This window comes from Rissa tridactyla, chromosome 1 (assembly GCF_028500815.1).
Source record: "Rissa tridactyla isolate bRisTri1 chromosome 1, bRisTri1.patW.cur.20221130, whole genome shotgun sequence".
NCBI lineage: Eukaryota > Metazoa > Chordata > Aves > Charadriiformes > Laridae > Rissa > Rissa tridactyla.
In genome coordinates, this window is record NC_071466.1 from 5,597,135 (window position 1) to 5,622,163 (window position 25,029).

General features: G+C 44.1%; 1 protein-coding gene across 5 annotated transcripts in view; it reads left to right on the forward strand.

Moving 5' to 3' along the window:
• Window positions 1-25,029, forward strand: part of TENM4 (teneurin transmembrane protein 4) — a 625,745-nt gene that overhangs the window by 507,735 nt on the left and 92,981 nt on the right. For all 5 annotated transcript variants that reach the window (XM_054222439.1, XM_054222458.1, XM_054222467.1 and 2 more), the window contains 2 exons: window positions 357-503; window positions 17,130-17,346. In XM_054222439.1, the coding sequence (XP_054078414.1) occupies window positions 357-503; window positions 17,130-17,346 (364 nt within the window). The remainder of the gene's footprint in view (window positions 1-356; window positions 504-17,129; window positions 17,347-25,029) is intronic.

The following is a 25,029-nucleotide window of genomic DNA, read 5'->3' on the forward strand; positions in this document are numbered from 1 at the left end:
TTGGGAACTTTAACACCCCAAGTAATTTAGGTAACCCCAAATCCTCGTCTTACAAAGCAAATGCTTTGAGAGACTCAGAGGGCAGGAAGATCTAATTGCCTCCCGGAAGCTCACCGTTCCCTCGATCCAATTAGTGAGGCTGTGCTGTGATGACCTCCTGGGAGACAGCAGCCCATTGAGTGGTCACCACCATTCCAACACCAAACTGGGACAGTTTGCTTCAGGTGGGAAGCCAGCAAGCAAGAGTGGAGAAATAAGCTGAAGGCAAAGGGAAAAAGCTGTCTAACTGGCCTCTTTCAAGGCTGCGTTGCTTTGTCTTTCCAGTGCATTTCAATGTGTGGCTGTTTGCCTTGCAGAGGGATGCCCTGGCTTGTGTAACGGCAACGGCAGATGCACTCTGGACATGAACGGCTGGCACTGCGTCTGCCAGCTGGGCTGGAGGGGAGCAGGCTGCGATACTTCCATGGAGACGGCATGCGGCGATGGGAAAGACAACGACGGAGGTAGGACATGAGCACATGCGAGATGTCAGGCTTCGCAGAGCCTGTAAACCTTGCACAGTGAACAGTCAGCTGGGCTTGATTCTGCAGGGCAGATGATTGTTTTTTGACAGCTGGTGGAGAACAGACAGCGAAATCTGCCAGGCTGACTCAGCCAGAGTGGATTTGAATTCAAATGAAATGGATTTGGACTTGGGCTGCCAGGGCTGAAGAGGGAGGTTTTTGTTTATCCTCAAATCAAGTCCATGTACCAGAGAGCAGGCAGAGGCGATGCTCTCGTCCTGTCGTTCCACCCTGGCCGGGTGGCTCAGCAGTGACACGATGGGACCACCTCAGACAGCAAATGCCCCTGACTGTTCGAACTCTGGCCTCACCGCCTGTGGTTTTCATCAAGGCTCTCTGGTAGGTCACTGCTGACTTGGGATGGATGTTTTGCAGAAACTTAGAGGCTTCGGTGACTGATCCTCATGCCCACAAGCCATCCAATCTCTCTCGAACCATGTTTTATTGATTATGGTTCCATATGTAATGATGTCAGGCATGTGAATAATAGCTCTGCATAATGCAAGCTTAATATTCAGAGTTATCTCATTACAAAGGAAACCCTGGTGCAGTGTGAAGGTTTGAATTAGAGGGCAGGAGATGAGATATTAAATTTAAGGCATAAGGGAGACTGCATAATTTGTTTTGTTGTCACTCAGCGAAAGGCTTTGTAAACCACAAGTCTGGGCCAGGACCCAGACTGTGAAGTGGAGACTGCATTTTGCAAGCCTCTGTTTTATCATATTCACAAGAACAGTACATTTAAAAAAAAAAAATAGCCAAGCCAAGACTGTGATTATCTGCTTCACAGCAACTGGGATTCTGATTGAATATTTAAAATACTTCTGCACATCTGGCATGGCAAATGGACCAAATTATCCCTGTAGAAAAGATGGAAAAAATTGGAGAACCATACAAAGAGTACACACTATAAAACAAAGGTCGCTTTTTGCCTCACGTGAAACAATATCACTATACTCTTCTTTCCTATTTATAGCTGGCACAGGGCAGCAATAAAGTTCATCACATCAGATGTGTAAAAATATGGTAAATAGAGCCAAGGATAATCCCAGTTTCCATGGAAAAAAATAACCCAACAAAAACCCTGTGAAGTTTTTAGGAAGAGAGGGAAGAAGGAGTAATCCAGCCTAACGTACAATGTAGACCACATCTGTATAACATCAAAAAGAGTTGATGGAACCCCATCTCCTCGTACCTCCTGGTTCAAGGTGCTAACCTTGTAACTGGGTTACCCTCACCTTGAAACAAGCCGTTTGTCACCTTGCTAGCCTGCAGGACAGCAGATGTAGACAGGAGACAAAAGGCATCGACATGTTTACAAGTTGGCGCACATCAGCTGCTAACTTGCATTTGGTGAACGTGTGTGGAGCAGTGGTGTACACAGCGAGAGCAAAGCAACTCATAGGTTGTAACATATTGCCTTGTGACGGCTTATTCATGTGTCAGAGCCCACAAATGAGTGTTGACTTTATTCTTGGTACACAAAAAAACCCAATACATGTACGTGGTGTGCATTACAGTTTACAAATAATCCATGTCATACACTATGCTATTCCTTTGATTTTGCTGTGTTATTGCTAAGGACTCTCCTCAGCTGAAAAGTGGAACGGTGGAATACCTTTACCTTCTTGACTTCATTTTTATACATTTTCATGGATCATTTGTATTTGTGGGCTCAAATCTAGAATTTCAACCCCTGAGTTGTAGGGGCATCAGCAGTGGTGGGGCACTTCTGGTTTGAAGCCCGAGTTCTTTCTTTAGCACAAGGATTCAAATTTAGTTACATGGATTCTTGAAGAAAGGCTGATTTTGGACCTGTTTCTTAGTTTTTATGCTGATTTCTGTAGCTAGACAGCTGGAGATTTTTGTAGAATATCCACAGAATAATTTAGGTTGGAAGGGACCTCCAGCAGTTTATCTAGTTCAACCCCCTGCTCAACCAGGTCTAATTACAACCAGGTCTAATTACATGAAATTGCTCAAGGCTGTGTCCAGTCAACTCTTGAACACCTCCAAGGATGGAGATTCCACCTCTCTGGGCAACCTGCTCCAATATATGACCATCCTTATAGTAAATGTTTTTCTCCTAATACCTAATCATAATTTTCCATATTCAAACTTAATGTCTGTTGCCTTTTTTCCAGCACTGTCTGAGACATCCTAGAGTACCCCAGTTGGCTTCTAGCTTCCCCTTCAAAATAGCTTGGACATCTAGTAGAGCATATATATATGTTTCGCGTGTGACAGCTGCCTTTGGATTTCTCAGATATCCAAAGGCAAGTCACATAACACTAGGCGTCTGTGTTTAGGAAGCAGAATTGAGCCCATATTTGAGGCAGCCACTTTGTCACCACAGACATTATACCTTGGGAAACTGCTGTGCTTTGAAGAGCACTGGAGAGATGTAGGCCTGAACAGCCTCTTGAAAGAGCATGTAGTATGTGTATGAGCACTATGGCTTCTCCCTCTTCTGGGGTCGTATCACTCTCTCTGGAGTGATGCCTTCTCAGAGCTGGAAAAGGTGGTTTATTTGACTGTTCACCATGAAGGATTTCAGGGCCACTTGCTGAATTTGTCTTCATACGCACAGGAAAGTAGACAATGGAAATGAGAGTCATTTCATAAAGCTTTAGAAGTCAAGTATCTGAGGTAGTCACTGTGGGTGCCACCAGTGGAGAGAAATAGGTTTAGGGCAGCATCTCTCTGAGCTGTTTCAGATATTGCCTCGTAAGTGCCTACTTTTGGTTGGTGACCACTGCCCTTCAAGTAATTTTCTGCTCAGAGCAGCATCTCTTGAGGCTGAGACACCACGCTGGGGCCGTTCACACTATGGGGGGGGGGGTGTGTGTGGGGTGGTTCCTTCTGCCTGAGCTCATCGGAAGCCGGTTCCCACACTGTAGTATCATATGTCTACTAATCAAGATCCTTGCAGCCGGAAATTCCTCGGGATAATGGGAGCTGAAGTCAGAATCTTTTTCATCAGATCCCGGCCTAATCATACCCTGAGGGAGACGGGTACCAAATTACAGGGCATGTTTGCCTCGTACATCTGGAGGCCGTTCGGATAAACAAAAACAAGCTAAGCAAGAAGTCACTCAGAGAGCGACTCGGTGAAATGCAATCCCGGTTCAGCTTAGAAAAAAGGTGTCTGGGAGAGCAATGCCCTCTCCACCTACATGTGTCATTTGTCAAAGCTAGCACTTAGGTTTCACACCGTGGTCCACTTTATTTACACTTTTAAACACAAAGCCCGTCAACTTGAAAGGAGTTGTAGCAAGTAACTACGAGCAGGTGATCATCCAGTATCAGTCAAGGGGAAACACTGCAGTGACAGAGCTTTAACAATCTGGGTAACAGGCTAGGATTTTGCACGTTTGACCTAAGAGGCCACCTGTATTACAACAAATGGGAGGCGTTTCCTTAGAAGAAGCTGAGAAAAGTGGTTCTTGCCTCTCTTTGGCAGAAAATAGCCTCTCGAAGTCATGGCTGCAAACACTCACTACCTGAGAGTAGTCCTTTCTCACCCCACACTGAGTGCGCTGTCATGTGCTTGAAGAATAAGAAGTTTGAAGGTTTTAAAGACCAAGGAAATTATCTTCTGTGACAAGTCCTAGAAGTGGAGTTAATGGCATTTGACAAAGCCTTGAGAAGAGGCTGATATTCCATAGGCTAAATATGAGCTCGGTTGCATTTGTTAGGAACAGAGCGTACAGGAAAAATGGAGAGGAAGAGGAGAGGATATTCTTCACAGTCTCACACATATGCTACTGGGCAGTAAAGCTGTGTTAACCATCTTTGCTCCAGAGAAATCATCTAACTGTATGACTCCCTCCATATTGAGAGCCAGAGAGTTGGCCAATTCACCATATTATTGCCTGGATACACCCCACTGTCCTCATACCGTAGGAGAATTACAGATATTAAACTAAATTACTCTTTTGGTCTAAAAGTTCTGTCTGATCAACACGGTAACTTCACTTCAGGTCCTTTGTCCTTGTTTTGGGTTTTTCCGGAGTAGCCAAGTTTTCCAGATAGGGCAAAGCTTGCTGGTTCTCCAGGCAACGGATCTTGCTGCATCTTCCTTTTCCTGCTTGGAACAATTCTATTTGTTAAACATCTGCTGAACTCTCCCCAAACAAAGTGGATCGACTTTACTTTCGAAAGGCAAGAGTCTTTCCCAGATGAAAAATATGTCTGGACTATAAATGTTCCTAGTATTATCTAACCCTCCACATTCATTAGAGGTCGATGTTCAGTTGTCTGCTGCTCTCTGCTGCCTCTTCCCAATTTAAACAGTCCAAGGGCTTGTGCTAGTGATTGCTGCAGGATAATTTAAATAGATAGATAGATGGATAGACAGACAGACGGATAGATAATCTTCCCAGTCAAATAATGCTGGCCTATCCTCACATATATTGCACACTATTGCATAGAAGTAGAGCAACTTGTTTTTTCTTACATGTCACCTGGTCAATGACCTTCCTTCGGGAGTGAAGAAGATAAACCATCCTGTTCTCTTTTTCTGCAAGAATTGCAGTGACGAAGTGTCTGCCCCTCAGTTTATGTCTTATTCATGACAGGTACACGCAATGCATTTAGCCTAGCACAAACACAGGGTCCCAATGTAGATGTGGCCCCGTTTTGCCTTTGCAAGTTCAGTCCGTGCTCCACCAGACACTGCCCAAGAGCTAGCAGGTGGAGCAATCCTTATGCTGTCCTTCCCTCTATCCTCCTGGGCCAGAATAACTAAAAGTTGCCTTAGTCTTCAGACCCTGGAGCAGTGAGCAAGTCAGAGCCGCCAAGGCACTGCACATGAGATTTTTGCCTTTCCTTGCAGCCCTGAGTATTTGTTACTGCTGCCCCTGGAAACCAACTCGCGCGTCAGAGGCCATGTAATTCAGGAATGCGTTCTCTGGGGCAAATCAAGATGATCGAGGGAATGGAGCACCTCTCTTCTGAGGAAAGGCTAAGAAAGCTGGGTCTGTATAGGCTGGAGAAGACTGAGAGGGGATCTCATCAGTGCTTATCAATATCTAAAGAGTGGTTGTCAAGAGGATGGGGCCAGACTTTTCAGTGCCCAGCAACAGGACAAGGGGCAATGAGCACAAACTGGAACACAGGAAATTCCATCTAAACATGAGGAGAAACTTCTTTCCTGTGAGGGTGGCAGAGCCCTGGCACAGGCTGCCCAGAGAGGTGGTGGAGTCTCCGTCTCTGGAGACATTCCAAACCCGCCTGGACGCGTTCCTGTGCCACCTGCTCTGGGTGACCCTGCTCTGGCAGGGGGTTGGACTAGGTGATCTCCAGAGGTCCCTTCCAACCCCTGCCTTTCTGTGATTCTGTGAAATCAATGCTATTTGTTTAACTGTACCGTAGCCCACTGCTGCAACTCCACAGAGTAATGCTTCGTGTCTTGCTTGCCCCATTCAAGGATCAGGTAGTGCTTGCAGGAAGGTGGAGACTTGCATAATGCTTTGGGACAGCATCATTTCAAATTCTTTGGCAAGAGAAATTTTGGCTCTGCACAATGGCCTTCTTAACACCCATGTGTCCACCATCTGTCCGCCACATGCCAAAGAACGCGTTAGAGAGCTGGCAGGAGTCCGCACTGCTCTCTGCCAGTATGTAGGGTTACACCTGAAGGTAGCATCAGGGCTGTAAAGGGAATTGTAAAGAATCCAGGAGAACCCCAGAACGCAAACCTTAGTCTTTGCAAATGCTCGAGCTGCAGACCAGGTGGTGAGGTGCTTTCAGATGTTTTCTTTTTGGTTTTGCACACTGTTATGAACCTTTACTTCATGCCTGCAAGGCTTTTATAGCACGAGAAGATTGTCTCCTGGGCATGGTATGGGAGCTGTCTGCTTCCTCGAAACCATAAAAAATGATGCATTAATGTGCTTGCTACATTTAGGAAGGGAAGTGTTGAGATCTGAACGCACCTGGGAGAACAGCCGTCATAAATTAGCATTTACCGTCACAGACAGATCCAGTCAAACAACAGGGCCATCTTGGAGGAACCACAAAGCACTGCTAAAAAGATGAGAAAGTCGGCTGTAGCTGAAAAGATTGGCTAGCTGGTATGATTTGTTATAAATCACCCAGCTTCACTTCCTCTGTTTATAGGATAATCCACCTTTCGTCAAGTAAGAGAACAAAATGAGTAGTTCACGTTTCCAGGTTTCAGCTCTTTGCTGATTCTGTGTCGGACAGTAACACTTGGGTATCACCCGCGGCCGGCTGTTAGCACCGGGGCTGTCAGGAGGGCGGTGTGAACCCGGTGGATGTATTACAGCACCCAGAGGCAGGTGTTGGTTGTGCCATTACTGAGGATGATGCGTTGTGAACCGAGGGTCTAGCAGAGATTGTGGGTTGTCGTGGCAGCTTAGGAGAGTCCCTGGTACTTTTGACTAGTCCTTAATGAAATGCCTTTGATTAATAGATTCAGAAAGAAACCATTAAAGTTGTCCTCTGTGTCTCAAGAAACATACCATTGTCTGCTGAGATGAGGGAAGTTACTGATGGGAAGGAGGCACTGCTGCTGTATAAGATGTAACAAAAGGTGACACGAACCATCTTCAGAAAAGACAGGCTTGGACACGCATTTCACAAAGCATTTCTGCACCAGAAAAGATGCTTAAAGAGAGTTTGGGCACCAATGCTAAATTCAGGAAAGCTCTGCCAGACTTGCTTTACCACCTGAGGCAAACTCTTGCCTCCCCTTTCGGGCAGACGGTCCCCTTAGAAACCTTAAGTTTTGCCCCTGGGTGTGCTCAGGGTGCATAGAGTGCACGGCCACTTTCCTCTTGACCAGGCTTTGAGAAACATGCCTATGTCTGAGTTATCTGAGACCGCTTTCCAAGCTGTGCTCAGATGATTGGTCGAATTGCCTTGGATTCAGTCAACAGAATATGTTGAGGTGAACTTTGCAGCAGCAGCTTAACACTTACAACACTTGCCAGGAAAGCGAGAGACCTTGGTGACGAGGATATCTCAGCTGCTGAGGGTGTGAACCTGTTGCTCCCACAAAAAAATTCTAAGCTCTGAGACCTTTTATCTCAGAAGAATCGCTTTTGAGAGGTGCTTTGGCTCCTGAAGGAGGGAGTTTCAGGTACGGTGTTGCATGACCATGGTCAAGTTAAGCAACCTGGACTTACTGCCCTGCCTAAATGCCAGTCCCTCCTCTGCGGAGAAGGGCCCTCACGTGCCTTGCTCAGCTTCATGAATTTCACTCCAAACATAGATTGCCTGGTTTCTGCGCTGTTTGCTGGTCGTGCAATGCGTAAATCCCTTTGTTAAAAGCCTGCCTGGAGAAAGGAGGAATCCCGTGCAGCTGCATCAACTGTATCCTCCAAAGCAATGATGAGTTGGGGGATGCTGTGAACTTGTAGACTCTAAACAAATTATTATAGCTCTGGTTCATGCCCAGCGAGTGGTGATTATCATGTGTTTTCTGCCATTTCCTCCTTCTTCTTCCCATCTTTTTGTTTTCAGATGTTTTGTGAAACAAGGGTGTAGGTCTGGATTAGGATGGACTTTTTCACAAAGTGTGTTTGTAGTGACTAGCACTGCAGAGCTCTGCTTCGCGCTGGCGCCCAAGGAGGCCTGCAATTCAAATATGTGATTACTATTCCTTATGGCTGTATAATTTTGAACTTGCAAACATGCACTGAGCACTTGGAGAAAGATGTGAGGGCGAACCTTTTCCCAGGCAGCCAGCAATCTAATTGAGCCAGGATACAACCAGTGAGAACCTTATTCAGGCAAAATCAAAACAGAGCAAGTGGGACAGAGAAGATTAATAGATAACATCATCACAGGGCATTGACAGTCACATTGCTATTGTCCCTTACTTTTGTGGGTTTTTTCCCTTTGTTTCCTGACGGCGGGGCCAAAAAGCTACGACTCTTTTGTTGAATAGGTAAAATTGTTCTCTGCAAAACGCAGGAGTAAAACCTACTTGTTTCCCAAATTCAGTTGAAGTAAATTGAGCGTTGGTCCTCAGCTCAGGGCGGAACATCATTTCTCCTGTAAACCTTCTTCATCACAAGCCTTCACAGGAACAATGATTTGTGTTTTGTGCAAAAGTACTGAGCCATTCCTTTAAAGTCTTCCTTCACCAGAGCTGAGACTGGAGCTGGAAGGGGAAAATCTGATTTGCTCAAGGGTGAGACTAACACTTTGTTAGCTTTGCCTTTGAGCATCTGTATTTTAAGCCCTCCCCATCCAAACTCTCCCAGCCATACAAGACAGACAGTGTCCCCACAAAAAGTGATAATGTTGCCCGGTGAATGGCACAGGAAGAAAAGTGAAAGGTAAGAACTGGATGAGGAGAGACACACAATTATTTGTGTCATCGGTGCATTTTATGCTTTCATTGGCAATGAAAATACTCCTGAAAGACAATCATAGGATCACAGAATGGGGGGAGTGAAGCTCTGGAGATCATCTAGTCCAACCCCCTGCCAGAGCAGGGTCACACGGAGCAGGCTGGACAGGAACATGTCCAGGTGGGGTTTGAATATCTCCAGAGACGGAGATTCCACGAGCTCTCTGGGCAGCCTGTTCCACGGGTTTTATTGTTATTTTTCTTCCTAGTTTTGCTTTGCCTAGAGCTCACAGAGGCTCTTCCCGCTGCAGTCAGTTGCAAAAATTCACATCATCTTCAGCAGGAGCAATCCTTAGGTTTGTCATGTACTATCTCCCAGATTTACCCTAATAAGGCTGCTTAGGCTCACCTCCTCCTGCCTGCCTGTGTGTCCGGGGTTCCCAGTGCATGTCACGGTCCACGGGATGCTCTCTGTGTACAAACAGGTCTGTCCCTACCTGTGGCCTGCCTGTTCCAGCCCGACACTTGACACGCAGCACCTGTCAGAGTCTGCTTAAACACATAATAACGCCTCTGGCTGAAGGGTATTTGCATTCCGTTGTTGACGTTAGCGTGACGGATTTTTGTTGCAGCATCCATAACTCTGTAGAAATGTTCAATTATTCAATCTCAGCGAGCTAAGACGCTGCCCATTAAATCAGCCAACACAATTGTGGGGCCATGAAAAGTCACAGCTAATTTGAAATTTTATTAGCTCTCGGCTGATCTTGTTTACTGCAGAAGCAGTCTCTCAAAACCAGCCCTTTGCTTCTGTACGAAACTCTGATCTGTGACACCTTGTTGGTGCTGCGTGGTGGTGGGCGAGTGACTTGGAAGCTAGACCGCATGGGACTTGAAAGAGGAATGAGAGGAACGAGACTGATTGGGATTTGTGAGCACTTTGCAGCCAGCGAGTGCAGCAGCAACTGCAGGAATGCAGGGACAGTAGCCCCATTGCTGCTGGATAGTAATTATTTTGCAGGATAGTGGTGGCTGTCAACGTGACAATTAGATTTTGTTCTGGGGAGGGAATATGTCACGCTCATCTCATCATAGTTTAGTAGTAAGGCAAAAGATCTGCCTCTCCTAATAAGCAGTGGTGTTCAATAGGCACAATGTTTTTCCTATCAGTTTGTGGCTGGTTGTGTGCCTTAAGATCTAAATCCATTCCTAGCAAAGGAGGCTTTCAGAGGAGCCAGGGAGTCTGGACATGAAGGTTTACAGACAAGGAGGACAGTCACAAAACCCCTTTAGTTACTCAGCACCTGCCCCATCTTGCATGCTTGGGTGGGAAGGAGCATGTCTCATTTAACCGACCACTTGGCAGATGTGGTGGTCTTGTTTCTGTCATAAACTCCTGGAACAGGTTCAGTTTATTTGTTGGTTCTTTTGAGAAGAAAATTCTTTTGAGAAGAAAATTCTTTTGAGAAGAAAATTAAGCGTGGCCAGCAGATCGAGAGAGGTGATTCTGCCCCTCTACTCTGCTCTCATGAGACCCCACCTGGAGTACTGCATCCAGCTCTGGAGCCCTCAGCACAAGAAGGACGTGTGCTTCTTGTAGAGGAGGGCTATGAAGGTGATCAGAGGGCCGGAGCACCTCTGCTGTGAGGACAGTCTGAGAGATTTGGGGTTGTTCAGCCTGGAGAAGAAAAGGCTCAGGAGAGACCTTATAGCGGCCTTCCAGTCCCTGAAGGGGGCCTACAAGAAATCTGGGGAGGGGCTCTTCACAAGGGCATGTAGCGATAGGACGAGGGGCAACGGTTTTAAACTAGAGCAGGGCAGGTTTAGATCAGACATTAGGAAGAAGTTCTTCACGATGAGGGTGGTGAGACACTGGCACAGGTTGCCCAGAGAGGGGGTGGAGGCCCCATCCCTGGAGACATTCAAGGCCAGGCTTGATGAGGCTCTGACCAACCTGATCTATTTGAAGATGTCCCTGCTCACTGCAGGGGGGTTGGACTAGATGACATTTAAAGGCTCCTTCCAGCCCAACACATTCTATGATACTATGATTCCACTTTTGGCTTGGATCCTGCAAATCTTTGTGTGGTAAATACTGAAGCTCTGGTGGGCAGAGTAAGCAAGACACAGCCCTGAGACCTCCACACTGACCCCAGTAGCTCCAGCTTTTCAAAATTTCTGGTTGGTTTGGGTGGCTGTATTTTTTTGCATGCTGTTTAAACATCAAAAGGGGCACGATTTGCAGAAAATGATGGGTCACAAGCAGTGTTTGAAAGCCAAGTAATTTTAGGTCATCTTAAGTACAGCATCCAAGTGACTATCGAAGGCCACTATGACATTGACTATTTTGTGAAACTCCTTCTGAATAAGGTCAGCATTCAGATCTATTGTCACTGTCTAAGGTAGTTGAGTTTCTACAGTGAGAGTTTTTAAAGTCATTTAATACCAGCTGATTTACAGCTGGTATTAAGCAAGTGTCATGCTTGTTAGGCTAAGGTCCTACTCCTTAGCTTCAGAGTCTAGTCGCTTGCCTGAAGCAATACTTGCGTGGAGAACAGGCTGAAGATACACTACAGATACAGATCTTTAATGAGAATTGTGGTTATTTCATTGGGCTGTGCTGGCACGTCAGAGCCCTGTGGGACTGGAACAGGTGTTTTGTGAACAGAAAATAAAAAGGCAGTCTCTGCTCCCAAAGAGTTTAGAGTTTAAGGTAGTGTTTGGAAGAGCTCACTAAAGAGATCGGTGGATTTGCAATCTTTAATATGAGATAGAACATCTTTCTAAAAACAGTATTCCAACTCCACCTACAAGAAATGAGCTAGATGCAGTGATCCCAAAGTAAAACTGGCTGTCTGGTGCTGTACAGAGGGCAGATTATGTGATCAAAGTAGACTTGGTCCCCTAAAAAATAATGTTAACTGAATAAATTGGAGCTGCTTAATCCTATATGGCAGAAAAGGAACATTTTCTGCTGATCCCATTCATTCTCCTTCATGTCTGTCCCTCTCTGAACGGAAGGAGACAGGCCTCACAAGATGACCTTAGTGGTCCCATCCAGTCTTACTTATTCTATGATTACATGATTGGTAGTTGAAGATGCTGCCCATTGATCGTATTATTTACCAGATGTTTGGTATTATCAGCAATCTTGCTAATGGTGCATTCAACTCCCACATACAGATCGTTGATAAATGTATTGAACAGGAGTGGCCCTAGTATTGGACCCAAAGGATGCCAGTGGTGACTGGTCACCAGCCAGGTGTAGTCCCATTCACTACAACCCTTTGAGCTCTGCCCTTCAGCCAGTTCTTCACCCAACTCACCATAAACCCGCCCATCCCGCAGCTGGACAACTTGTCCAGAAAGATGCTGTGAGGGACAGTATCAAAAGCCTCACTAAAATCCAGAAAAACTGCATCTACTTTCTCCCCTTCATCTGCTGAGCAGGTGACCATACCGTAGAAGGATATCAAATTAGTTGAACAGGACTTTCCCTGTGTGCACCCATGTTGACTGTCCCCAATGATTCCATTATTCTTTAAATGCCTTCCAGTAGTTCTCAGTATAATCTTCTCTGTAATTTTTCCAGGAACTGAGGTTAGACTAACTGGTCTGTAGTTCCCTGGGTCTTCCCTCATGGCCTTTATGTAGGTTGGAATAACATTGGCTAGCTTCCAGTCAGCAGGGACCTTATTTCATGGTTTTACACAAAGAAGTCGTAGAAAAGAGTTTTATTTTTGGCAGTAATGCCAGCCTGGGTGTTAAGGACATGTGTGTCTATACAGAAGGCATAAAGTGTCTCAAAGATGTTAAAAGTCTTATTACATGGAAATAATAAGGAAAACAAGAGATGGCTTAAAATCTGGCTCAGTGTCAGATCTCCAAATTAATTTGTTAATTGAAAGGCAACCATGACTGAAGCTGTTTCTGAAAGGATCCCTTGGAACTGGTTGCTGTATCCAACCCTATTCAGCATTTTCATCATTGTCTTAGAATGTAGTTTAAATCTCTCCTGGTAAAATCTTCAGGGCACCTAAAGCTTGGTATGGTGGTAAATAACGTACCCAGATCATTCTGATACCGAGTGGTCTGACTCACATTGCCACAAGGTCACAATCAAACAAAATGTGTCTTAATGCAGCAAAATGCAAGATAATACCCCTGGGAACAAAGAAAGCATGTTATACGTACGGGGTGGGAGACGCTTGAAAAGCAATGACTCAGAACAGGATTTAGAGGTCACTGGAGATAATTGTCTCAACATGAGTTCTCAGTGCAAGGCTGCTGTTAAAAGGCTACTGTGAACCCTAGAAGTATAAAAAAAACCCCAAAAGTTGGGAAGTGGTCTCTCTTCTGTACCTAGTATTGCTGCCACAGTTCCATGTCCAGTGTTGGTGCCCACACATAACAAAAGATGTGAAATTAATGGAAAGAGATCAAAGGATGCCACACACCAAAAAAAATCCAGCATCCGGAAAACGAACCTTACGATGGGAAGTTTAATCTTCCTCGGCTGTTCAGAGAATAGGTTTGGAATGGATTGTTGCTCTGTGTGGAGGGACGTGCACTTGGACAAGACATCTGAGGGCAGAAGGAAGCACTGGTAACCTTTCAGACAAAGGCAAAACAATTTCCAGTGGTGGGATATTGAAGTTAGACAAATTCAACCTTGAAATTAGATGCAGTTTCCTAGAAGTAATTAAGCATTTCAGTAGCTTACCAGAGGAAGTGGTGGACTCACTGTAACCAGCTGTCTTTGATATAAGAGATATCTTTCTAAACGACAGGCTTTAATCCAGCTCTGGGGGAAAAAAATGAACATCCTTTGTATATGAGAGGTCAGACAAGCTGATCGTAGTAGCGTCTTTGACCTTAAAGCATATTAAGTACCGTAATCCATCTACACAGGACTTTCAACCTTGCATGGAGATAATTCAGCAACACACTTGTCCTCTGGTCTGAAGTGCCATGGTCATATTATGGCTATATGTAGAATAAGGGAACAGCCACTTTTTAAAACCGAGAGCTGTATAAACATGGCCGTAACTGAGAAATTACTGTGCTGCTTATCTGCGCGCTGGGACCTACTGGAGTTGGGAATCCACACACAGATCATGGTTCTCTGTGGCTTTGCTGCTGCAAAACTTGGGGTGCAGAATCCACTGATCCCGTGTTCACCTCCTTCTGTTACCTCTCTCCGAAAATTTTGTGATGTGTTCTGAGGAGGATTCACCTTGATGCTTTATAAATTTCAAAGGTGTTTTGTATTATGACTTCATGTTGTTCTGTGGGGTCATACCTTGTTGTAGTTTCCTTAGCTGCTGGGGCTGGCTTCCCACATTTAGTTTTGTCTCTTTGGACCATTAAAGCGTGAGTTTTATTTTGCTCTCGTTTTATTTTCTATTAATCCATGCAGGTCCCTGAACGCCTCGCTCTTCATGGGTAGGGAGCTTCTTGACAATGTCACTTTATCCTTACTCTTCTGATGGATCCAGTGAGAGATCTCAGGGCATAGATGTGTACAATTTCATTATATTTCCTTAAAATTTGCTGTAGGGCGCCACTTGGATCGCTTGTGGACCACACAATAAAAAAAAAGACAAGAAAACAATATTCAGATGGTGACATCACTATTTATGATCTGTTTTTTAACTTAACTCTTGCTGTTCTCCACGTCTCAGATAAAAATGGCCTTTACATTTTCTAAGCTGAAGACGTGCTTTGCCCTGAAATTGCTGTTGATATTAGAGGGAGTTGAGTAGCTAAACCCCATTCCAGCTCTTGAGGACCTTAATGGCTTTAGGATGTCAGTGACAAACCTCTCTGGTGTAATTACCCCCAACTTATTCCATACAGGCCTGAAACACATTAGTTGAAAGGCTTATCTGCAGATGAGTCCTCGGCATTCCCACCTGTACAAAACATTGTCCTGTGCATCTGTTTTTCAAACATTTATCTACTGTTTCCTGCAAAGGCAACATTTCCTTGCTGTCTTGCAGCTTCAGGTCCCAAAAAGCGTTTCTGATGCCTGGAATAAAGGCAGGGTAATGAAGAGGTATGGTCCAGCTGGTTTTCCATCCTCTCAGCAGAGTGTCTGTAGCCTTAGAAAACATTATTAATGTGTGGGAGAAAATGACAACATTTTATCTTGCTTGAAACTACAGTCGATATAGTAACAGGGCTGGTTTGTTGTTTCTTTTCCGTCTCTTTTGTTTTCTATCAGGTAGCTATGGATAAGCGTATCACATCTGTGCAGGTCTTTATTCTGTGAACGATCTCTCAAACTCCATCTGAGATTTGACCTTCCAGAATCCTACTGGCCTAATCGTCTGCAGCAAGTCATTTTTTTAATAGGCAAATAAAATGTAATTAGTTCTTTTTCATTATCACTAGTCATCAAGAGAAAAGGCAGATGGGTAGGTTTTGTGCCCGAGCTGATAAATTTTTGTGGCGATTTTGCAAGGAGTTATAAAGATGTAGAGATATCAGAACAGACAGAGGTAAGGATAATGGATGGGATTTTTCTAAAGCCCTTTTGCTAATCTAACACTGCTGCCATTATCGTTAATGGCAGGTGCAGGGCACTTGTGAAAATGACTCAGTGTGAGTGTGTGCGTCTACGTGGGGCAGATATTCATTGCACTTTGACCCACACGTAGACTGGAAGCTCTGGGAACGCTGGACAGGCTTTTTGTTCAGTTTTCCGTGTATGGGAAACCACTTGAAATGATGTTGCCAGTGATGTTTTATGGCACTAAAATCTTCCAAGAAGGGCACAGGTATATCTCAACAGAATCCTGGACGATGACACGTAAGCCGTCGTTAAGTGCTACAGCAATAATAACAGATCAGATTCTCATCCTATTTATATTACAGTAAATTCAAAGTGATGGGAACAACATTAGTGAACGGACTTCTAATTCATACTAGTATAAGTGGGATGAAACTGAAGCTCATGATCTGTAATAATAACAAATGAGCTTGTTTTAATTTACCGTTTCTTTGAAATAAAAAATACATTATCCTGACAACTCCAAATCTCATCCCGCTTCAGGAGAGACCCACCTCTCAGGACAGTTTTGCTCTCCACGCACATTCATTTCTTGCCTTTATGCTGAAACCGTCAGAAGGATGCTGACTGTAAAGGTGGTGGCTTCTCTGATGTGTAGAGCTCCCAGCAACTACACTGAGACCAGCTGCTCATTTCACGTAGGTCTTTGAACAGCCCTCACATGGTAACAATTTTCATTCCCTATCAAAGCGTTGTGCTTAAACTGATGAGTTGGAAGTGAAGGGCTCCATATCCCATTACCCCGGAACAAAAACATCCAGTTCCCTTATCTGATTCAAAAATCCATCTCTCCTACATGCTAACAACTTTGATTTCTAAATGTGATGCTTCATCAAAACTCTTCTGAGCTTTTTTTTGGATTTCCTTTCCCGTCACCGCTTTTTACTAAGCTGTTTGCAATGAGCAGTGGCATCTCAGAATGAACTGAGGAACGCTGCTGAGGCTGTGGGAGGGGAAATCGGACTGGCTTTGTGTTTGGTGACTTGACAGATAAGCAAATACTCATTTTACTAGAGTACACTCGGCAAGCTTTTCTCATGCATGTCCGCCGCTATTCTTCTTGTTGTTATTATTAATTTAGTGGTGCTGAAAGTATAAGATTTGTATCCTGAGAGTTGGAGGTCATCTGTTACTCTGTGTCTGTGTGGAATAAAGGTGACAAAAGCCGAAAGAGACCAAACCTTCCCAGCAAAATCTCCCTTCTCATCTGTCTAGCCAGAATCTTCAGTGGGTCACATGCATGGATCTCTCTGAAACCATGGCTTTCTTTACTATTTAGTCCTGCTAAAAGTGACCCTAATAGATTTGATATGATGCAATGTGCCTGTGGTTTGTAGAGGAAACATGATGAATGTACAAAAGCCATTAGTATATGCACAGAAAAAAACCCACCATCTGGGGCTCTGGAGTTGTCTGAGAGATTGAGATGTGAAATGGCTTATCCCAGAACCAACCTCAAACATGTTTTTTTTTAGCTTCTAATCTCATGTGTTTGTGTATGGTTTTATATATACACATATTAATGCATATTTGAGGTTCTTTATTGGGGCTTTAAGGAAACATGCGTTATTCTATGTGCATTGCTCCATTGCAAAAAGTTCTTTCACTCTGAAGTCTGCAACACTCTGTGTTACCATAGCTCTAAATCTTCCTTACCCTTCTGCAGATGGCCTGGTGGATTGCATGGACCCAGACTGCTGCTTGCAGCCACTGTGCCACGTCAACGCGCTGTGCCTGGGCTCCCCGGACCCCCTGGATATCATCCAGGAGACACAAGCCCCTGTCTCCCAGCAGAGCTTGCATTCGTTCTACGACAGGATCAAGTTCCTGATTGGCAAGGACAGCACTCACGTCATCCCAGGAGACAATCCCTTTGAAGGAGGGTAAGTGAATTTTGGTTCTCATTCAGTAAGAGGTGAAGCATGAGCCACTTGGCCATGGCAAGATGTGGAATGGCAGCAAGATGCAGAACATGGAAACTGTCTAAGGGAAGTGGGTATCTGAAGAATTTTGTGGCTGATGTAATTCTACTGACTGTCTCTTCATCTGCAACGTCCTACCAGCCAGTAAGACAAGATGCTTCCCTCCCAATGCGCATGGGCAATTGCCTTCTCTTATTTCAAGGAGTGAAAGCCATCCGTTCATCAGGGCTCTTCCAGTTCAAGTGATTGTGATTTCCAGAAGTATCTAGTAAACACCAATGGCAGAACTTCTTCCACTGACAGAGCCAAAAGGGAGGGAAACTAGAATGATATTTACAATCTATAGTATGACTGTTACAGGTCTCAAAAGAGCTGAAGATATTAATGGGGGTTGTCCAGGGGGCAGGAATCTGCGACTGCTGCTCAGGACGGGCTGGGCAATTGGTCACTGGGTGGTGCGCAATTGCATTGTGTCACAATTTTATATATTCTTTTACCATTTTTTTTTCTTTTCCATTACTGTTCTGTTAAACTGTCTTTATCTCAATCCACAAGTTGGTTGTTTTTTTTTCTGTTTCTCCCTCTTCTCCCTGCCCCACTCAGGGGGAGGGAAGTGAGTGAGCAACTGCATGGTCCTAGTTGCCGGCTGGAGTTAAACCACGACACGCTCATTATGTCGCAAACTCTTGTACTTCGTCAGCATTCTGAAGATTGCAGGTTCTGGATACTGAACAATCCAGGCTCTGGTCTAAGTGTTAGCACAGTGAATTCTCTGCTGTCAGTAGTTGTGATTTGTAGATGTAAAATCAGGCCTCAAAATATAAAATAGATTACACTCACAGTTTCGTTTTTCTGATACATTTAGGGTTGCAATTCCTCAGCTTTCCACAGAGGACTCTGCTGTCAGATCCATGTGTGTCTGTTCTGACAGGTAGAGAGTTTTGGTAGACGCAAGTCCGTGTTTAGTGAACTTTTCCATATAACTGAAGAACTATAAGAGTCTTCACACATGTATGATAAAAAAAAAAAATTACAACTTCTCTTTAAAGGTTGCTTGCATTCAGCAGCACACAGAGGTGGGGGAAAATAATGGGAAATTCTAATTTATACAGTGAATTTGTTTCTGGGAGTGCCAGCAGAGGACCAGCGAAAGCCTGTGTCATTTAGGGCCAGATAAACTCCTACAGGAGTTACACGTGTTTCAGAGGTCTGATGGTATATCTCTATGTAGGAAGGAGTCACTAACCATCTGTAGATGTCCTGCTGAAGGAAGATTCGTGATTCAAAAGGAGCACCTGCTAGCAGAAATGTTTATCTGGCATATAGATTACTAGAGTGAGGGGAATGTGAAGATTCAAATCAATAGGAAGGGTTTTAATGATTGCTCTTCATTAACTGCAGTGGAATTAATAAATGGGGCTCCTTGTTCCATTTAAGTTAACACAAAGAATTATACAGAGATAGGGATGATTTATGAGGTTGCCAGAGGGTGTGTATCACTAAGTGTGGTCTACAGATACGTCACCTCAAGCTGTGACTGTATGGCATCTCTCAAGGTAAATATCTTGACTCATCACAAGAGCGGTTACAAATAACAGTGAAGGACCTCAGCAGAAGGTATGTTTTCCCCTGAGACAGCATCACAGCACGCAGTCCCGGCTCATCGGTCTGTTAGGTTGCTAAAAATGCCATTACTCTTTTGGGATGTTAAAAGACATCACACGTTCCCGTTAGCTCTTAAAGATCCTATAGATCTGGATAAAATCAACCATTGCAAGTGTTTTCTGCTTACTTGTCTTCTCTTTGTAGTTTCAATTGTCTGTTTCCACCACCTTGGAAGCTGAACCTTTAAAAACAGCTCTTTTGTCACCCTGGAAATGGCAGCGCATCAGCAGTGGTCAGACAGCAACAGCTCCATGGAGGAGCATGGGCTGGGACCATCTGGGACCCAATTAGTCTGGGCAAATGAGACTGACTGTATTTGCACGTGTGGATATGCCGTGTCCTCAGTAGTGTGCTCACTGGTCAGTCTCCTCCGGTTGCTTTTACAACAGACAGGTGATAATATCCCTCTTATCCGAGGAACTGCTCGGTGTCTCCATGAAGATCAGAGCAGCAGCTGGGGGCAAGATGAGCCGTTTTCATCTCTCCTTCCAGCTGCTGGCTTAATAGCTTGTCCAACAGGAGAGGGCAGGAGATCTTCAAGGCCAGGTTGGACGGGGCTTTGAGCAGCCTGGTCTAGTGTGAGATGTCCCTGCCTGTGGCAGGGGGTTGGAACTAGATGATCTTTAGGGTCTCTTCCAACCTGAACTGTTCTGTGATTCTGTGATCTTTTTGTTCTGATGGAGGGCTCCAACATCCTGCCTTAGGACAGCCCTCTCCCTTCCGTTGCTGCTGCTGTGATTCATGAAGCTGCCTCCTTCTCAACGTAGATCAAGACTGTAGATTGCTGGCCACGGGACGTCCTACCTCTTTCTGTCCCAGCATCATCATCCTCGTGGGGTAGGATTGGGGTTGGATCCATGCCACTTGCTGTGGGCAGTCCCCCATAAGCAGGCAACACAGAGGTGACGTGGACCTCTGTGTCCTGCGTGTCTGTTGTCCTGCAGAGACACCTGTGGCACAGGCACACTCATCATTCAGGCCAGGGATTTCTGGAACCACAACGTACTCCTCGGAACTTTACCAGGTCGTGGCTGGCTGATTATCACCCCTGGGGGTGCCACAGCCGAGTTGCGTTCCTGCGCGACCTCTGCAGAAGTGGCAGCAGTGTGAAGGAGATGACTGAATATCTGTGCAATATATTTCCTGGGCTTCAGAAACGCAGCCTAGCTACCCTTTAGAGAGAACAGCAGTGCAGATCACCTAATGGATACAAATAAGTGAATGCCTCATGACAGCTAGCCTTTGAGTGAATTTATTATTGAATTACGCTCCAGCTTTTTAAGAACAAGCTGAGCTGACAAGCTCTCTCACCACTGCAGAAGAAAAAGAAAGACAATGATAAATTACCCTGATGGATAAAGGTAAAGACCTTGTCTCCTCCAAAATACCAGCAATTATATATTATTCATGTTTGGGAAGAAAAAATAATCATTGTCCATATTGAAATGAGTGTTTATGATGATAAAGCAAGTAGCTAAATTAAATTCTGAATGCACAGAATGTCTTTTCACATCATTTTGATGAACAGATAACAAGTACTCTTCTGCTACTCGATCGTTCTTGTATTGATTTTGAAACCACTTACTCTTGCTGTTTGCTTTGTATTTTTAAGCCATTCCTAGTTGTCCATCACTGTAAGGAGCAGCACAAGATGCAGTGGTGTCAAGTTGTTGACTTTCAAGTAGGACACCTGATATATTTGTTCTTTCTTGAGGGACAGTGTCAGAAAATTGCAAGAACAGGAAAAGTCCTGATGCACGGGGTCTTTCATGTTAAATCTTGGCATAGGATTAAAGTACCTCAGAAAACCATGTGCAGAATTGGCATTTTTGTCAGGAATATTCAAAAAGAAATCAGGCGATTTTTAAGTAGGTGTGTTTTATACCCCTTCTTTTTTGGGACAGGTTGCATATATTTACTTGCTGCCAGCAATATTAACCCATCCCAATTACATGGGCAGCTAGAAATAACCAGCTGAGTTATAAAGACACATCAGAGAGCAGCAAGACTATCAGCTGCAAGACTAGTCCCTTATTGCCCCCAGGTCAGTAGTCTAAGTACAAACAGTAGTAAGTTTTCATGGTTTAAAATTATGATCAGAATTAAATTTGCACGTTTCTTTTTCCACCACTGAGTGACAAGGTATCTGTAAACAAGTCGCTTCATCTCTTTGTGTGCCGGGCTGTACAACGTACCTTCCTGATCCAGCTGGGGGAGATACACAAGCACTGTTAGATGCTAAGATAGACAGGTATGCTATAAATCCATTTTGCTATAAATCCATTTTACTATAAATAAATAAAGGGATGGTTTTTATTGTCACAGTTAAACTGCATCGATCCCAGGCCCCATCAAAACCAAAATTGTGAGTATTGACCATGGCCAAAGAACAAGTAAGAGAATAGGGGAGGATCAAATTGCCTTTCAAAATGCTTTGGTAGTCTATTTGGCTCAATTCTGAGTGATTTTGAAGAATATTATGATGATATCTTAGTATCATTGAAGGAAGACATTCAAAGCACATTCTCTTTTCCTTTCACCCATTTCTTCCCACATCTGGAGGGCTGCAGGTTCACCCCCGCAGATCTTCCTGAGCTTCCTTCACAGAGAAACCAAAGTGCTCTGTCGTTTCTGTACTTTTCCCTCAAGACTCCTGGTGTCATTTGGGTACAGCGAATTAAGAAACGCTTCTTCTCTAGCTGAAGACAAAGCTAGAAGTCAAAAAACGCAAACTCGCCAGGTGTGGCTTTCTGCTGATGATTTCTCACGAGTTGGCTGGTCCAGCCTATGGCTCTGGCCCAGCTCCAGCAGGATACGGCTCCGTTGGGTTGGATGCACCTACTGAAGTGCAGGTTACCCCGGAGGTGATGCAGGAGCTCCTGGAGCACAGCAGCTCCACAGGTTAGGACAGCTTTGGAAGATAAATGCTGCATCTGTTTAAGACTGTGGCATAGATATTAGACACCATCCGGCATTCCTGCGAGTGAGCACTCCTGGCACAGCACAGTACCTACCTCGATGAGAACAAGGTCATATTTTTCCATATTTTAAACCAAGATAACATAGCACCTCTTCAAACTCTCTCCTTCCCAGAGTTACTGTCTTCCAAAGGCATAGTTCTGCTTTTGTTGCTTTCTTCTTCAATGAACTACTTATTAGCTACAAATCAGAGCTATTTGAAATATAGAAGAATAATGAGGAATTTTCAAAGACGTAGCATTTTTTATTTTGGTAATTATTTCTTTTAAACACAAGAAAGCATACTTTTAAAACTTACCTTTTCAGTGTACAGGACATATATAAAAATATGCCTTTTCAATGTTTGCCCTTTTCTTTTGATTTTAAATTATATGCTGTAGCATTATTTCAGCTTCAAGTGATTTTTTGAGTTGAGTATGGCTTTATTTCCGTATAATGAACTAGCACAATATATGCAGCTACTTACATCCACTTTGTGGAGTTTGTACCCACAGGAGTCTGTGAAAGCAAAGCTCTTACCCATTTTCCTGTTTCTTTCCATAACATAGATAGTGTAATCGTAACGTAATTAAATTCCCCTTTCACACGTGGCAGTAGAAGGAAGTCCTGTGTGCAGTCATTAGAGAAACTGGGGTTGCAGGTTTTAGCAAATATTAAAAAAAACGTTGGATATTTATTACCCAGCACAAACCCTTGAGTAGGATCTTCCTAGTGTGATTTGGGCTTGCTTCCAGGATCAGGCGCGGCAGCTGATATAAATGCTGCACCATCCTGTACCTGGGAGTAAAAGGTCTCGGGGGATACCTGCATACCCAGGAGCTCTTGGAGGGTGCAGAAAGCAAAACTCAAGCCTTGGAAACTCCCAAGCAGAAAAACAAAACCAACGAGTTAAGTACCTCCCGGGTTACGCAGGTGCTGACGTGCACATTTGGTTTTAGGGGTCTAAACTACGGTATAGATGCTGATGTATTCTCTTGGATCTGGCACATAGATATTTCATTAACATTTATTCAATATCCAAGGTACATTCCTCTGAAAGAAGGAGCAGCCCACGTGCCCGTTGTTTTACATTACTCGTTGATGGTCGCGTCTGGCGTGATAACTCTGAGCTGAGTCAGTAGCCTCATTCAGTATAATAACGTCGCTGGAAACAGCACATCCCATTTAGTAGAGAGATTTCATTATTGCATTACTGCATAAGGCTTCTTCAAATTAAATACTGGCTCACTGTTGTAATGATTCTCACGTGAGACTCTAGCATGTTCATTCTCCAAAAAGCTGGAGCTTTCTGCCCCAAGCTCTTTGCTGCCTCGCCTCTGAGGAGATTTGCTGACCCCAGACCAGAGTGGAGAGCTTGAGCACCCCTTGTCCACCTCAGTGCAAAATCTCCTTTCCCACTGAAACCTGCAGGGGAAACTGGTGTGGGCTCATCCTGTTGGCTTGGCACTGGTGGGGTGAGGTTCTGCCTTGCCAGATCAGCTTTGGGGCACTCGCCTCCAGCCATCGGATGCCAACAGCTGAGTCCACACACGGTTTTCAACCCTTTGCAATATATCAGGAAGCGTCTGTCCTTTGAATGTGACATTTACTTGCTAAATTGGTCGAAACCTCCCACATAAAAAAGCAATTTCAAAATCCCAATCATAAAATCTTATGTATTTTATTGAACCATTTTTTTTGCCTAATTCCTTCGGATCGTTACAAAGCTATCAGACAGCTTATATGTAGTTAAAGAACTTTCCCTATGATCATCAAAAAGAGAGCTCCTTTTATAATTAACCTGGAAATAATGTATTTTTCCTTCTGTTCTGCTCAATTTTGGTGCCTCAAATTCATTGGTAGGAATTGTTTTTATTTTGGGTCTTCTGCAGAGCTGACTACCTGGCCACAGCTTACAAAATAAATACCAGACGTAAAATACTGGGATAATACAGAACTGGTACATTCTGCAGACATTTTTTGTGAAGACTTGACAAGAATACATTATTCATCTCTGAAAGTTATTACATCATAAAGTCCGTACCTCTCATAGAAATAATGGTTATAGGATCACTTCCGAAAAATTATGAAATGAGCATAATTCAGTATTAGGTGGAAAAATTGTCTTGTGCCTTATGAGCTACTGAACGCTTGGCTTGGATTTTACAGACCTGAAAAACCAGGAGTGTGATTTTGTTTCTTTGAGAACTCGCGCAAAGCAAGAGAGTGTTTCTTTGGTTGTACTGGAGTAAAGGAGAGAGTCATCAACTTTTAAAGCACGACTTAGTGAACCACATTGTGAATAAAAGAATTTTTCACTGAAAATTTGTAGTACAGCGCAGCACAACTCTATTATGCATTGCAGTTGCTATAAAACTCTGTTCTAAAATACTTTCACTTAAATATTATAGTTGGAGCCAGTCTTCACAGAGCAGCATCAGCAGGTTTTCCTCTTTATTTCCTATTTGCTAAGCAGCCTTCCCTTATCCTCCCACCTTCCTGTTATAGCTCAACTGAGAAATCTTGGGATGCAAAAACCGTGAGTCAATGAGGCATAGAGACCCAAGATGTTTTGGACGGCAGAAGTGGCATCTCTTTCCAACAGTGGCCAGATTGCTTGGCAGAACAGAGAGGAAGATTGTGCTTTCATAAGGAGGAAAAAAGACATATATCAAGTAGGCGAATGAGGTTCAGATCTTGGGAGAAGTTTTCAAAGCAATAAGGGCCTGAGTCTTTCAGGAATGGAGCCAGCAGGGAAGTGTTTTGAGACCAATGATCATTCGATCGTGGGGTTTCTAGAAGTGGTAGGTCATGCTAAAATGATGCTGCATGTTTTTACTGAACTGTCGCACAATAAAAATGCCTTCTTTTCCCTTTTGAGGAGCTACAACTAGCAGTCACTAATATCACTATCAAAGATGATGCCAAAGGAGGCTTCTGAACTATCAGTTTGTAAGTCTTCATGGAGAAGAGTTCAGGCAGATGCATGCAGGGGGGAGCTCAAGAAACTGGACGGCAGCT